This window comes from Schistocerca piceifrons, chromosome 1 (assembly GCF_021461385.2).
Source record: "Schistocerca piceifrons isolate TAMUIC-IGC-003096 chromosome 1, iqSchPice1.1, whole genome shotgun sequence".
In the NCBI taxonomy this organism is placed as follows: domain Eukaryota; kingdom Metazoa; phylum Arthropoda; class Insecta; order Orthoptera; family Acrididae; genus Schistocerca; species Schistocerca piceifrons.
This window is the reverse complement of record NC_060138.1, coordinates 306,335,096-306,351,302: the sequence shown is the minus strand read 5'-3', so window position 1 is coordinate 306,351,302 and position 16,207 is coordinate 306,335,096. Positions and strand designations below refer to the sequence as shown.

At 41.6% G+C, this 16,207-nt stretch overlaps 1 protein-coding gene across 1 annotated transcript in view; it reads left to right on the top strand.

Annotated features, from left to right (window-relative positions):
* The window catches only part of LOC124788142 (keratinocyte proline-rich protein-like), a 29,346-nt gene extending 20,992 nt beyond the window's left edge, over positions 1-8,354 (top strand). Inside the window, exon 2 of the mRNA XM_047255287.1 lies at positions 6,459-8,354. Coding sequence (XP_047111243.1) covers positions 6,459-7,421 — 963 coding nt within the window. The 3' untranslated portion in view covers positions 7,422-8,354. The remainder of the gene's footprint in view (positions 1-6,458) is intronic.
* The last annotated feature ends 7,853 nt before the right edge of the window (positions 8,355-16,207 follow it).

The window sequence follows — 16,207 nt, the reverse complement described above, 5'->3', positions numbered from 1 at the left end:
TGCTTTAGAATGCTCATCCTGACAATTGACTAGCATCAAAAGAGAAAATCCAGTTACATTTAGTATCAGAACTGTTACAATATTTTCATGTGCTGTTTTCTCCTGTTGCTTTTCTACTGCCAATGACTCTTCTGGATCACCCCAATTTCTTCACTGTATTCATTACACCGTTCCAAATCCTTTTCCTACAATACCTTATACGAATATTGTCACTTTCCTCATCTGTGAGTTTCTTTTTCCTGTAAAATAAGGTACTGCCACCCATTTACTTACAAAGTCACACGATCGTCACTGAAATCGAGCTTGCTCTTGTATTTATTAAAGAAATCTACCCCTATCTACATGTCGATCCTCAAACCGTAAATTATGAGAAAGTTGTTACACAACTGGGTACCACTTAAGTTAATAAGTAAATCAATTCAAATTTAATAGGCGTCTTTACTTTTCCAGTGGTTACATTGATTTGAATATTCATGACAGGCACTATTATCAACTCCTCCTTATTAGGTAAAGCATCTAACAACTTCTGCATGACAGCACAAAGGTCACTACCGCTGTCAGTTAAGCACTTCACTTCATCTTGAACCATCAGAAAAATTACTGGCTCTCTTGTCTATTCTCTAATATTGTTTTCTTTGTGTTCTTCCAGCGAATCGTGTACAGCTTCCCACCCATCAAAACCTCCTGTGTCTGAAGCTTACACACATCTCTGCAAGATTTCTCCCACGATTCACTCTCTTAGCATTTGTCTGTCTACTAATAGCGTACTAGGAACCCAACGGGCGATAAAAATGTTTCTCAGTAACAGATTTAATGACCGATTAATTGAAAGGTTGTCTGTGGATGAATACTACGATATACTGACACTTGTTTGGTCCAAAAACGTTTCCAAATCCTTGCTAATCTGAAGTTTCAACACACAGACGTAATCACAGTCACTCGTAATAGCTAGTTTATGGTGATTAACCGAACCAATTACCAAATGGATTCTCTGTGACAGAATGCTCACTCAAATATTACACAATTTGATCACTAAGAGTGTTCTGTTTGCGGTCACAGCTCATATAACATGCAACAAAATACGCGCGTACGTACTGTCCTTTGATTGAGTGATACGTATAGTAACCAATCCTATATTAGTATGAAACCGGGCAATCATTGTAATTTTTCTGTTTGACCAATCAAAACTCAATAGCTTTTGTGAATAGTTTACTAAATGAAAGAATTTAGGAAGTCCACAAATATTACGATATCTCCCTCTTTAAACAACAGAATTATCGTAAAATGTTTCTTGTTCTCCCATTGCCACATACTGGCTAGTTGTGCGTAACAAAATTGCCCTGAATGTATAATTTACTTTCTCTGTACAATCACATTTCCCACACTAACGTGTACTAAGGTAATAGCTATAAGAATATTTATTTAACAACTTACTTTCCATTCACACTACCATTCATATTAATAAAAATTAAACAATTAATGACAGTCGTAATAATCACAATAACTTCAGTTTTGTTCCTAAAAAAAGGTTTTAACTATTTGATAATTTCATAGTCTGTAAGAAGCTGTCAGCTTTCGGCCATAGTCGAAGCTACTTGTAGCTAGCTACTGGATCACAGCGCATTGTCATGCAGTAACCATGACTCATTATCTGAAGCTGTTTGCCCACTACCGTCTCTTACTTAACGTGAAGTGTTACGCCTAAATGCGTTATCTCACTTCGAAGGTAGCAAAATTTCTTAAATTCTTCTACTCCGTGATCCACTAATGTGCAGCTCATCACTAACTTAAGTTACCCTTCATTACTTTCGAGTTCCTTTGGTTTATTTTCTATCCATTTTCTGTGCCCATTAATTACATTTCTTTCAACAGGTCCTGCCTTTATTACCTTCACTAAATATAGCAGTGTTACGAGCGAATCTTATCACTGATATCCTTCCTCACGAATTTCAATCACAATCTAGAATCTACCTTTTATTTCCGTCATAACTTCTTTGATGTATAATTTAAGTAGTAGGGCGAAAGACCGAACGTTGTTTTTGTTTCTCTCTTTGCTGAATCTATCCTTCCATTTAACATTCCATTTCAGATGTCTTCACATTTTTCCTGCACCCATTTCGCCTTGGCGTTTCTGCACTTGGTGTGTTCCTGTCTCTTCCAGCACGTCTTTGTATTTCTTTTTTTTCCGTCGATCACTTAAATTATTACTTGAGTTACCCAAGGTATCTTCAGTTACTTGCTTTGTAAGTAGGTTTACCTGTCGAGCTTCCTTATAGCGATTTTAGATACGTTCATTCCTCTGCAGATAAACTGCCTACTATGATATTCGTTATCACAGTTTCTGTAGTCTCAGACAATTTGAAACGCATCTTATCATTCCTTAGTATTTCAGTATACCACTTATTTCCATATTAGGTCTTCCAGACGATTCTGTCAGACTTCAGTCTGACAAATTGCCTGTTGACTTCTGTCTCAGTTTCTTTGATTTTTCCGACACTACGCCAGCACATGCGGCTGGCGTTATCAAAGCTTCACCCTCAATTGCTAGTGGTGGATTGGAATCGAACTCGTGGCCGCAAGTTATATGTATCTGGCGCACCAACGTCCAAGGCTTTCCCGTTGTCATTTCCTCTACGGTTCTTCCCTTGCTACCTGCAACGTTCGTTCGCTGCAGCAAGAAAATTCAGGATCCGTTCACCTTTAGGCTTTCTCCTTTCTTGTCGAAGCTTTTGTCATGTTTGTGTATTTCTATTTGAACAAGCGAGTGTGATAGCTCTTCTCAACAGCAAGAACTTAATTTCCTTACTATGTTCAAAATTCTTACATTCCACGCCTCGAATCGTAGACTGTTATATTTTCGTTGGTGTTTCAGTTCTTGCTTACCTCGGTTGGAATCCTTAGCCTATGAAGTGATCTTTCTAATCATTTTTAATTACGAGCCACATATGCTGTCGATACACACAATGTGTCTCTTGCAGTTGCTTCCATTGCCTTCAGCGTCCATATACAGTTGATCATTGATGATTTTTCAGCATTTCAGTGTCAGTTTCGTATCGCAGAGTCAAGAAGGCGACCTGAAACTGTTCACTCCACCGCTCTCTTTGGCAACGCTTTTGGCAGAACGAGGGTCTTCTTGGAGGACGGCAGTTCTCAAGACTTCCTCTGAAACGTTCTTAAGCGATAGTATCACTGGAGCATTTTCAATGTTTCCCTCATCTTAGTAAACTTAGTGATGTGTATTGTTGTAGCAACTAACAGATCTTTCTTTCCTAATTGACAAACTTCTTTTGCCACGTTATTTTGGCATGTAGCCTTCTCGTTATCATTTTCTCTCTATTGTTGTCAAATGATTGTTCTTCGGGTAATACGGCAGTACTCGAAGATTACGCTTCCGGTTTAAATCCATCACCATGCAAATCACATCTTGCTTATCTGTTAAAATCGGTCGATATTTGTTATTACGGTTGGTTTCATATATTTCTTCCGACTGCTAGCGTGCATTTCAAAATTTTTCTTCTATTATTTGCGTGATAAAAGTTTGGTAAATTGCGAATGTCCTTTCCTATTTTTTTTTCAACTTTCAAGCAGATACCTTCATACTCTGTTGTATGTCTCTCCATTTACGTTCATTATTAGACAAGTCTGATGATGCCTCAGGAACTAATAGACTTTTCTTTTGCATTTCTAAGGCTCATGAATACATGAAACTATCGGTTCTAAGAGTCTGGCAGTCTCAAAACTATTTCATCAAGTTTACTCAGAACGAGGTGCTGCTGCTGATGCTTGCAGTGTCGCTTTTTGATGGACCTGTAATTCACTTTGCTTCAGGAGCGAAGTATTAAACTTTGCTAATTTTGAAAGCAGTCTTTTCGGATTGAAGGTGAAAATAACGGGAACTAACCGGTGATCAATGCCTGCATTAAATCTGTTCAGTACAGGCAAACAACACCGTGCATTAACGAAAGTGTAAATTACATGAAAGAGTTTCATAGCGCTGATAACGAATATCACGATGCAAATTGGAACTTATCTCTGCCTTACGAAAGTTTTGTGTCACAAAGTAAAACAGGAAAAGAAAAGAAAAAATGCTTCAAATGTCTCTAAGTACTATGGGACTTAACATCTGAGGCCATCAGTCCCCTAGATTTAGAACGACTTAAACCTAACTAACCTAAGGACATCACACACATCAATGCCAGAGGCAGGATTCGAACCTGTGACCGTAGCAGCAGCGCGGTTCCGGCCTGAAGTGCCTAGAACCGGTTGGACAGGAAAAGGAATTAACACCATCACATGTACAATGTTACACATGAAAAGAATGGAATAAAAATAGCAATCAACGCTTAGGTAACGCTGGCTAACTACTGTAACTCAGTAAGGCTCTTGTTTCTGCCTCCAGAGAATTGTATATCGATACATGTGGTCAGTGCGCAAGGCGGTAAGAGCCAGGAACACATAGCACAGAGTCATGTAAGATCACGCGGCGCCAGTCAACTTTTTCCTACTTCTGATAAACGTAACAACACCCCTAACGATTGAGACGCCAATCTCGAGAATCGACTACGCTTGACTGAACCCATCAACTGATCTCAGAAAGCATCGCTTACGCACCGAATCTTAAATCAGCGTCGTCACCGAAATTGCCGCAGTTCGTTCTGCAGTGAGGAATTCAATAACACATCTCTCTTTCAGAGATTAGGAACTCTCTTCTTCTTCTGCTGCTGCTGCTGCTGCCAGTCACAGGACAACGACACGAAGAAGATATTAGAAGGAAGATTCAAAATTACTAGACTGCACGGAAAACCGAAGAACACGATAGACCAAAATACAGATGTTTTCACCGGAAACTGCTATTTACTGCATTTCTGAATCATGCTGCGTGTTAGGTCTGAAAACCCACCACATTACTCACACGTTACTCGCCGGAGACTGACAGATTATCAACAAAATTACGTTTAGAATAAATTGTATTTCGTATCACTTAATTTCAGTTTACGTTTGGAAAATAATCGTCCATTTTTTTCTATTTTCCATCGTCTTTTTCCTGACGACTCCTCTCATTTTCCGGGGAGTTAGAGCATCAGTACAATAGACTGAATATTGCGCTTCGTACTCTAACTATGCAGCTCAGTGTATCTATGCTTGTGATAACCAATTTCTCGGTCACCGCGTATTCCCTCTCTTCCCTGTCGAACATAGATTCTTAACTCTATGTACTAGACTTAGATGGTCAAATTCCAGTTCACAGACATCTCTGTTAGTGCTACGTTTCACAAGCAGAAGTGATACACAAACAAGATATTCCACACTAGGATAATCAGGAAATTGGTGTAGTGCATGGGTCATCCACATTTTTTGCTACCGCTCTACTTTTGTATCTCTGTTAGGAGTAAAATTTTTTAACCACCCACTGAACCGACAATGGTGATTTATATACTAAGATGGTATCTGTTCTTTCGGACATATCAGAAAGAACAGCTACCATCTTAGTATATATGTCCAAAATAACAGATACCATCTTAGTATATATGTCCAAAAGAACAGATACCATCTTAGTATATATATAGTTAAGGCTCACCGGCCACTTGACCATCTTCTTCTTCTGTGCGAATGCACAAACTGTGCCCGAACTCTTACGGGAATCGGCAACGCGCCGCGAGTAATAATGGGCGGGGGCACTACGAATGTAGTGCGGGACAATACGTTGAGAATGTGGGTTTCGCGGGAGGCGTGCCAGAGATAAATCCCTGCAGTCGTGCTATCCTATGTGTCCTCGGTGGCTCAGTTGGATAGAGCGTCTGCAATGTAAGCAGAAAATCTCGGGTTCAAGTCCCAATCGCGGCACACATTTTCATCTATCCCCATTGACGTATGTCAACGCCTGTAAGCAGCTAAGGGTGTTCATTTCATTGTAATGGTGATTTATTATGTACAGAAGTGACCTCACGTTTATAAAGCACAGTTACAGGAAGATAAAGTGCGTACTAATAATTACTTACCAAATATTTCATATAAAATTTTATGAGAAGCTAATGGAAACGTGTAATACATACCTCCTGCCACGCACCATGAACATTGGAACGCCTACTAGTGAGGAGCAGCGACCAGGTTTATTAGTACTGATACGTAAACTGGCGTAGACACTCAGTCACTATAAAGAATAGGAGATATTTAGTTTCAGAGTAACTGTCGTAGCCGGCCGCAGTGGCCGTGCAGTTCTAGGCGCTACAGTCGGGAACCAAGCGACCGCTACGGTCGCAGGTTCGAATCCTGCCTCGGGCATGGATGTGTGTGGTGTCCTTTGGTTAGATAGGTTTAATTAGTTCTAAGTTCTAGGCGACTGATGACCTCAGAAGTTAAGTCGCATAGTGCTCAGAGCCATTTGAACCATTGGAACTGTCGTAACATGCTGTTATAGTTTGAATGACTAAATAGTAAGTATTACGTCCATGTTTCAGACGAAGATGGGGCTGACAGTGCTGCTGCTGATGCTCGCAGTGTCGCTTGACAAGGCGACGTGCAGCTCAACAATCATTAAGGTGCCACCAATAAAGCCCGGCGAGGTGAACCAGACCATTGTAGTGAACGTCCCACCGACGGTAGACGTGACGCGCACCGTGCAGCGGGGCAACGACACTTCGGCCCGGCTGGTCCTGCAGCCACAGCCGTCCCCGACGGGCGACTGCCTGCTGTCCGACTGCGACGAGAACGACGTGGGCTGCGACGGGCTGCCGCCGTGCGGGCCCTTCTGCCCCCAGGAGGCGTGCTCGCGCGTCAACTGCACCCAGTGTTGGCAGGCGGGCTTCGGCGGGCCCTGCTGCTGGTCGTGCTGTTCCCAGTACATGCCCTACACATTCCCCCAACAGCCCCTGACGACTCCCCAACAAAGGCAGCTGCGGCCGTTCTTCCCGTACCCACCGCCCGAGGCTATACCTCTGCCACAGGCACAGCCCATGCCTTTCCCACAGCTACGTCCCATGCCCATTCCACGGCAACAAGCAATACCCATTCCTCAGCAGCAAGCCATTCCGATTCCACAGCCACAACCTTACCCGCTTGCACAGCCACAACGTATCCCCATTTCTCAGCCACAACCTATCCCCATTTCACAACCGCAGCCCATCCCCGTGTCTCAGTCCCAGTCCATTCCCATTTCGCAGTCCTGGTCAGTCCCTTTCCCCATCTCGGCGTCCCAGCCTTACGCCGTTCCCCAACCGATCCCATATCCCCAACTCCAACCTCAGGTACAGTCCCAACCGCAGGAGGTAATGTACGACATTCCACAGCAGTGCCGTCCGATACCGTGGTGGCCGTTCCTGCAGTGTCCCCAACCTCCCAGCTGCGGACCGTGGTACAACCCTGGCTGTATCCCACAACAACCTACCTGGCCAAATCTGTGTTACACTGTACATCCATGCTAAAGGCTAGACAACGCTTACACATATGCATGTCCCTTTCTGTGATTCATTTTTTTCTTCACAGTTTGTAACAAAACCATACTGACAAACTACGAGGGAATTTCTTTTATACTACTTATTTTGGCCTCAGGTCACATAGTTTGTAGCAGTGTTTCAGCTTGCTACCAAGTCATCACCTTTTAAAGCAGATCACTTGATGATGAATTAATAGTGAGTCGACACTCGTAAAGATACCATCTGTATGACCAGAGGCAGCAAATCTATTACTAATATTATTATTTCTATAAGATAGTCACTCTGTTTGACTAAGGCAGTATATCCACTCTGCATACATGTTAGTGGTTGTACAACCTCTTACGGAAAAAATTTGACGATAGGAACTCCCGTCCGAAAAACATGCGGCTAAGCAACCTTCAGGCAGCAAACTCGAATTTTTACGCTGATAGACAGCAAGCGGAATTTATTGCTCTGTGCCTGACACCACGTACTACATTACGTGGAGAGGAACGAGTCCAAGCCTGACACAAAAGCCTACAAATGCACATTCCCAACGAAAGGGGTTGCTCTGGCCCCTACAGCTTCCAAGCTCCATTGCATCAACAGATAGTATTTCTAGACATGGGTTCACATCCTCATTTTATTCCTCAGCACACACTCTACAAATCTAGGAACTTCTTCACTTGTTTGTTACACATTGCATATTTGCTCTATTCTATATAGAAAGTTGTTAAGTAGCAATTTCATTTCCATTTTTTCGGCGACGTGTTAATTTTGATGTCAACAGCGTTAAGGGAGCCTTGATCCATAAGCCATTCAAAGACGTAGGCCACAAAATAAGGTTATAAGTTTCAGCTTTATCTGTACTGACGTATATAACAATGTTCTCACGAATAATGTGTGGTGTAAACAATAAAATGTGTGTGTTTTTAACAGAAACACGTGTCATTTCCGTAAAATTTCCAAGAATTTGTCTCATGTTCCCATGCTTTCCATTACAGTTGTTCGAAATTATTAACATAATGCAGTGCGTAATACTATGTTCGCATGACGCCCATATCCACGTCCGCTGAGCTCTGTTTATTATGGTTTCGGTAAAACTTGTGTGTCTTGGTAAACAAGGCATTTAGGCTTCCACTTACTCTCACATAGTATCTGCAGTCAGATGTTCGTCGAAAGTTAACGAACGTATGCCTTTAAACAGTCTGCAGGAAGTAGCATGTTAGGAATTACGCTTATGAAACGAGGAAATCTATGAGCAACCGTTTTTAAACTTTTTGTCTCTTTCTTAACTGTATCACAGGCGTTCAAGATTGAATTTGCGAATCTTTAAATACTGAGGTGTCATTATTACCCTAATTACAGATGCAACACTATCGCGAAATTGATTGTTGAAGAATGAATCGAAAATTAGTTGTACCATGTGTATCAGTGTAATGTTTCTGAAATAATTTACGTTGACAAATATCGGAAACGGAGGAGTGATCTAAAATTGTTGTGGGAGATAAAAAGGATACCAGCTCTACCTTGATACGCCATTTATAAACTATCTGAACCAGAAAGAAAACAGCGTCCTTCCTTCTACATTCCGCTTACTGTTCCACGTGTAGTTTTAAAGCTACACACAACAAATAAGTTTTGCATCACCCCGGTTCCCAGAAACCCTGAAGATATACGTTGATTGTGGATATTGTATCACGGGTACAGTCCCTTTCACTGTACAGAGATGTCACTGAGCCCGCCCAAAGATGTAAACAACCACGCTTGAGCAGCGCCCATTAGACAAATGGGGTCCGACAGCCGATCAGTTCCAGTCATTCCAGCAGGAATGAGGTACACGGCTAATGTCGTCTGTAGTTCAACCATGCCTAGACGGTCCATACCACTGTTCGTTCACATCCGCGTTGTTATTTTGTGCCAGGAAGAGCTCTCAACAAGGGAAGTGCCCAGGCGTCTCGGATTGAGCAAAAACGATGTTGTTCGGACATGTAGGAGATACAAAGAGACAGGAGCTGCCGATGGCATACCTCGCTCAGGCTGCCCAAGGGCTACTACTGCAGTGGATGACCACTACCACGGAATATAGTCCGGAGGATACCCCGACTGCAACGCCACCATGTTGAATAACGCTCTCCGTGCAGCCACAGGACGTCGAATTACTACTCAAGCTGTGCGCAATAGGCTGCATGATGCGCAACTTCACTATCTACGACCATGGCAAGGTCCATCTTTGCAACCACGACACCATGCTGCACGGTAGAGATGGGTCCAACATGATGCCGAAAGGATGCTCAGGATTGGCCTCACGTTCCCTTCATCGATGAGTATCGCATATGCCTTCAACGATATCTCTCGACTAGAGTGGCTAGCATGTTTTCCGGACGTGAACCCTATCGAACATGCCTGGGATGCATTGAAAAAGGCTGTTTATGGACGACGTGGCCCACCAACTACTCTGAGGGATCCACCCCGAATCGCCGTTGAGGAGTGGGACAATCTGGACCAGCAGTGCCTTGATGAACTTGTGGAGAGTATGCCACGACGAATACAGGCATGTATCAATACAAGAGGACGTGCTACTGGGTATTACAGGTACAGGTATCTACAGCAATGTGGACCAGCACATCTGAAGGTGTCGCTGTATGGTGGTACAACATGCAATATGTGGTTTTAATGAGCAGTAAAAAGGGCAGAAATGATGTTTATATTGCTCTCTATTCCAGTTTTCTGTAAAGGTTTTGAAATTCTCGGAACCGAGGTGATGCAAAACTTTTTTTTTATGTGTGTATAATTTTCCCCAACTTTTCCGTTATAGCTTGAACAATCCTGCAGTCTGTAGTACCCGCACAATTCCGTGGTCTACAGTAGTATATCAACACTAGGAGTTATCACTAAAGGAAGACTGTGTTACAGTTACAATCTAATAATTCCGGTTTACAAAGTCCGATCGTTTTGCCGCTAGTATAACACTACTTCTACGTCGACTAACTTTCTTTTGTATTACTTTTCTATCAGTATTTGTTGACGTTGTTTGACGTTTTTCGTCAGCAGGATGGGTATGGATCATACTACAGTCTTCCCTATGGTATAGCTATTATTAAGGGAAACGAGACAACGTGTAGAACATCTTAGAACAGAACGCACCTGCTGAAGAGTTTTGTAGTAGTCACAAATAATGGCTACAGTGCTAATATGGTAGACAAAGTGTACACTACAAAATTTCATAACAAAATTATCGGTATAAAGGAATAACATTAATAAGAGAAACAGAAAAATTGAAATACGTTGCTTTACCTTACTGTGCCGCATCAGACAGAATAGCGATAATTTTGATAAGACTAATGTACGAATCAGATTCCATACGACTAACCAAATAAAAACAGTAATCAGTCACCCACTAATCAAGACCATTTACAGAATCAGGGATGCATAAAATCAAATGAGGTGAAAGTGAAAGTTTCCATGTGAGGCAGACAAGCATATTTTTCCCACCCAGATTTAAGGCGCGTACGAACATAAGCGAGAACTTAAATATTCATTTAGTACACATCTACGACTCTATAATCACAACACGAACAGCATCGAGGAATCTTCATTCGTTAGAGAATGGCAGATTGTGAAGGCTCCAGCAGAAATCGAAATTTATACAGACTTCAAATGAAAACCAAAATACATACTGAACGAACAGACAGACCTCAGAAATAAAGAAAAATAAACTAGGTTATTTGAGACATTCACTCAAATGTATACGTGCACGCTATTGATGCCAACCTTTCGCGATACATACGAGGGACATTCTACAAGTAAAACAATTATTCTTGTCCTCAGCCAGTTTCGGTTGGAAAAAGTCGTAATTTGTTGTTGGGCATCATTAAGTTATGCCCCCCCCCCTCAGTTCCTATAGTTTCATGAAGTTCCGACAAGAGGCGGCGCTGTACGTAGCCCTCAAAATGGCGTCTGTAACGGAGATCCGTTCCAAGCAGAGAGCTGTCACTGAGTTTCTTTTGGCTGAAAACCCGAGCATCTCAGATATTCATAGGCCCTTGCTGAATGTTTACGGAGACCTGACAGTCAACAAAAGCACACTGAGTCGTTGGCGGGGCTTGTGTTATCACCGCAACAAGGTCGCTAAAAATGTGTGTGAATTCCAAAGGGGCCAAACTGCTGAGCTCATCTGTCCCTAGACTTAAACACTACTTAAACTAACGTACACTAAGGACAACACACACACCCATGCCCGGGGGAGCACTCCAACCTCCGGCGCGAAGGGTCACGCAGACTGTGACATGGCGAGTCAAACCGCGCGACCACCGCGCGCTGCTGCGCTGCAGATACGTGTCCGGTATCCCGCGTGCCGGTCGGACGCACACAGCTGTGACCGCGGCAGCATTGGAACATGCGCACATCCTCATTTGACCTCATAGACGGACCACAATCAACCTCCACGCTGCCCAACTGGACGTCGCTGTTCGTACTGCAGTTGCCTTCGCCCACATGTTTGAGTACCTACAGGTGTTTGCGCCCGTTTTGCTTCTCGCACCCAAACAGAAGACTAAAAGAGCAACGAAGGACCATCTATTTGACCCAATGGAGGAATTACTCGGCGGGAAATAGTACGTGGGTGATGGGGAGGTTTTCGATGCAGCTGCACGTAGACTCTGGCGTTGACCAGTAGAATGTTACAATGTGGGTGTTCAGACTAGTTCAGTAAGGTGGCTTAAGACCATCGCATTGAACTGTGTTTGTGCTGAAAAACAGACATTTTTAACCAAAGGAGTGGGAAATAATATGTTGTATTGGAATCCTGGATAAAACCAATCTGCTTTCAGAAAAAAAGTCATATGTAACATTACTCACTGAACGCCTCTCGTAGAATACATTGCAGTACATGAAATGAAATACTGCCTAGTATCACTAATTAGTTATTCGTTGATGTGCGTATTACGTTGCTAGCTCTGTCTAACATAAGCCTATATTTCAAAATCTTGTGACTATACCAATGTCAAGAAACTACCACACTGGTTGTACATACTGTTGTTCCCACCTACAAAGCTCTCATTACTTTGTCGGAAACAGCAGTCGTAAAATAACTCTGTAGCAGCTGAAAGCAAGATGCCTGCATTTAAAAACTTTGTAAAAACTGTGAACCCAAATAATGAGAAAGTAGTGTAGAGTTGCGGAAAGTGGCAGTTGACCCTGAATAAAGAAAAGTGTGAAGTTATTCACATGAGTACTAAAAGAAATCCCCTAAATTTCTATTACGCGGTAAGCCACAAAAATGTGAAAACTAAATACTTAGAGATTACAGTTACAATAACCTAAATTGGAACGATCACATGATATATTGTGGGTAGAGCAAACCAAAGACTGCGATTCATTGGCAGAAAACTTAGAAGGTGCAACAGGTCTACTAAAGAGACTGCTTACACCACGCTTGTCCTTGTGGAGTATTGCTGTGTAGTGTGGGACCCGCATCAGATGGGACTCACGGATGACATCGAAAAAGTACAAAGACTGGTTGCTCGTTTTGTGTTATCGCGAAATAGGGGACATAGTGTCACAGAGTTGGAGTGGCAATCATTAAAACAAAAGCGCTTCTAGTTGCGATGAGATCTTTTCACGAAATTTCAATCTCCAGTTTTCCCCTCCTATTGCGAAAACATTCTGTTGGCACCCAGCTACAAAGGGGGAAATGTTCATCAAGATAAAATAGGAGAAATCAGGGCTCGCACAGATAAATTTAAGTGCTCATTTTTCCCGTGCGCCGGTCGAGATTGGAACGGTAGAGAGACAAAAAAATGGCTCTGAGCACTATGGGACTTAACTTCTGAGGTCATCAGTCCCCTAGAACTCAGAACTACTTAAACCTAACTAACCTAAGGACATCATACACATCCATGCCCGAGGCAGGATTCGAACCTGCGACCGTAGCGGTCAGGCGGTTCCAAACGGAAGCGCTTAGAACCGCAGGGCCACACCGACCGGCGGTAGAGAGACATCTTGAAGGTGATTCACTGAACTTTCTTCCAGGCACTTTATTGTCAGTAGCAGAGTAATCATGTAGTTGTAGATGTAGATGAAGGATGCCGAAGATTAGATGGTTTTAACGTGCAACTAATGGATGTTTTTTCAAGCCACAACTAGTACCGTCCCCAAGGACATTCTCTACTGACATCTACATAGCAACACACAGCAAAGTACACCAGAATTAGTGAAATGCTAGCAAATCTCATCATCAACAACGATTCAAATACGTAAATGTTCAAAACAATACATAAATGCTCAAAACAATTTGTCTACAAGCTTCATTGAAAAAATAAAGTAACATAACGTAGTATGAACTTGTCTATTGTTAAAATGTATCTATTTTATGTAAATTAACCAATATAAAAAACTTGTTAACAAACATCATTAAAACACCACTGTAATATAAATATTGTTGAGATGGTTACAATCCAGGAAATCTACATATGTCTCCTCACTTTTTATGTCAGTTGTCGTATGACAGTACAGGATGACTGCTTAGGTCTGCGAGGAATGGCACTTCGGAGAGGCAAGTCTGTAGGGAGGAGGCAGGTAAGCAGGCAAAGGAAGTGATAAAATCTGCTAAAATTTGTTAAAAGATAAATGAAATACAAAACAAATTCTAATGAAATGACTGTCAGAGATGATTAATAAAAAGGTGTGTAAACCACATTATTAAATTACGAGAAAGCACAGGTACGACTCTTTGAGACTCTACGACGATCGAAAATTAGATCTAGGAACCAAAGATAGATAGTAAACGAATGGAAGCACGCAGACACATGGTTAAGATGATATGAAGCCACAAGGAACTGATCACGGTCTGCCGTTTAGAATAAATGGGCCTACTGTACTATGTAAAAAAAAAAAACATAATAGCGCCAAAATTAATCACACGATGAAACATCAAACACATTCTGAAAGGTATTAAGGAAAACAATGTTTTTTCAGACTCTCTTTCCAAGTAACAATAAGAAGATAACTTATAACTTAGATTACGCCTGAATAATAAAGAAGCTAACAAGAAACTGTTCCAGATTTCCTCCAAAAATAGCTATCATTTCTCCACAGATGAGAAACTGGAGTTTCTTCCAAACAGAGGCAAGGTAGCTAGTGAGAATGTGGCCGAAATGATAAACTTCCTCTCGTTTCCCCTCCAAGGGGACGTTACTTAAAAACCCAGCACGTTTTTTCTCCAATTTGATATTAGAATTGAGTTTAAAAGCGAGGACACATGACGTCAGCAATTTTTACACAACAATAATACTGAAAACAACAAATCTGCAACTGCAAGCATTTACAAAATCTGCAAATGAAAGCATTTGTAAAATCTGCTGCACTAATTGCAACGCATTTTATATTGGCCAAAAAGGCAGAAACTTCGAAACTAGAGTCAAACAGCAAACATAAATATGGAAGGAAAAGGAAGCAAGATCGGGTTTCACGTGTCGTCGACATCGAGGTCATTCTATACCTAGCACAAGCTCTGACTGTGTCAGAATGAAATCGACCGTGCCCTTCCAAAGAAAGCGTCACGGCATTTGCCTGGAGCAATGTAGGGGAAGGATATAATGGAGGAAGACTGCAGTAGACAAATCTACATTTGGTTGTCACTTTATTTCAAAATGACACAGTGTCACTGATATTCCGAGAATCTCACATATTTGCATTAAACGGAAAAAGGTTCCCGTATTGATATTGTGGGAGCAACTGAAATCTATGATCATGCGCACCAGAATAAGAGGCTTATAAACATTGTCCTCTAGAGTGCCTTTCAGAATGTGTTCGATATATTATCATGTGCTTAATTTTAATGATGTTCTGTCTTTTTAAGTAGTACAGAAGGCCCATTTACTGTAAACAGGAGATCGTGCTCGCGCTGAGTTCCTTATGAGTACACGTCGAATTAACATCGGGTCTGCATGCGCAAATACACTTTCCTGCTTCCTTTCGTTTACTATCGTTGGTTCCTACGCGCCCTCTCATCCTTAATAGGATCTCTGAGCGTAGTATGCTGTAGTTTCTCGTAATTTAATAATGCATTTTACACATTTTTACTAAGCATATTCTCTGTCATTTAATTTCAATTTGTATTGTAATTGATTCAACTTTTGAATCACTTGCTCAGTTCCAATCACTTGCCATTGCTTCCTTGAAAACTTGACCATACTGGCCCTACTTGTAAATTACATCTTCTCTTCTGAACTGCCACTCGTAGCGCGCCTCAATAGTCATCCTGTGTCCTCCTAGAACGCCTGATATGTAAGTTTAGGAGACGTACGTCAGTTTACTTGATGTAACCAACTTCTTACAATAATTATGTTTTTATGATGATCGTTGACAAGTTGTCTTTCAACATTATTTAATTTGCGTGACTATTTCAATTTCAATAATAGAACAGTTCATACTACATTATTTTCATTTTTTGCTTTTATGAAGTGTGTGGACGAATTGTTTCGAAAAATTATGTAACTGAATTGGTGTTGATGATGCGTATTGCTAACATTTGGCTAATTGTAGTGTACCTGCTTCCTGTTACTACGTAGATAACGCTAGATAATGACCTTGGGGAGAAATTGGTCTCGGTTTCAAATAAAAAGGAAAGTGCAGCCGGTGCGGACATTTTCTTCAAATTAATTACCACAATCACGGAATCGTCAGAAAAATGTTCCACATGCTGGACAAAAAATTAATGGAGATGTACTGAATCACATGGTGGAGGAAAGAAATATATAATGCATCTTGACTAAAAGAACGGATCTGTTTGT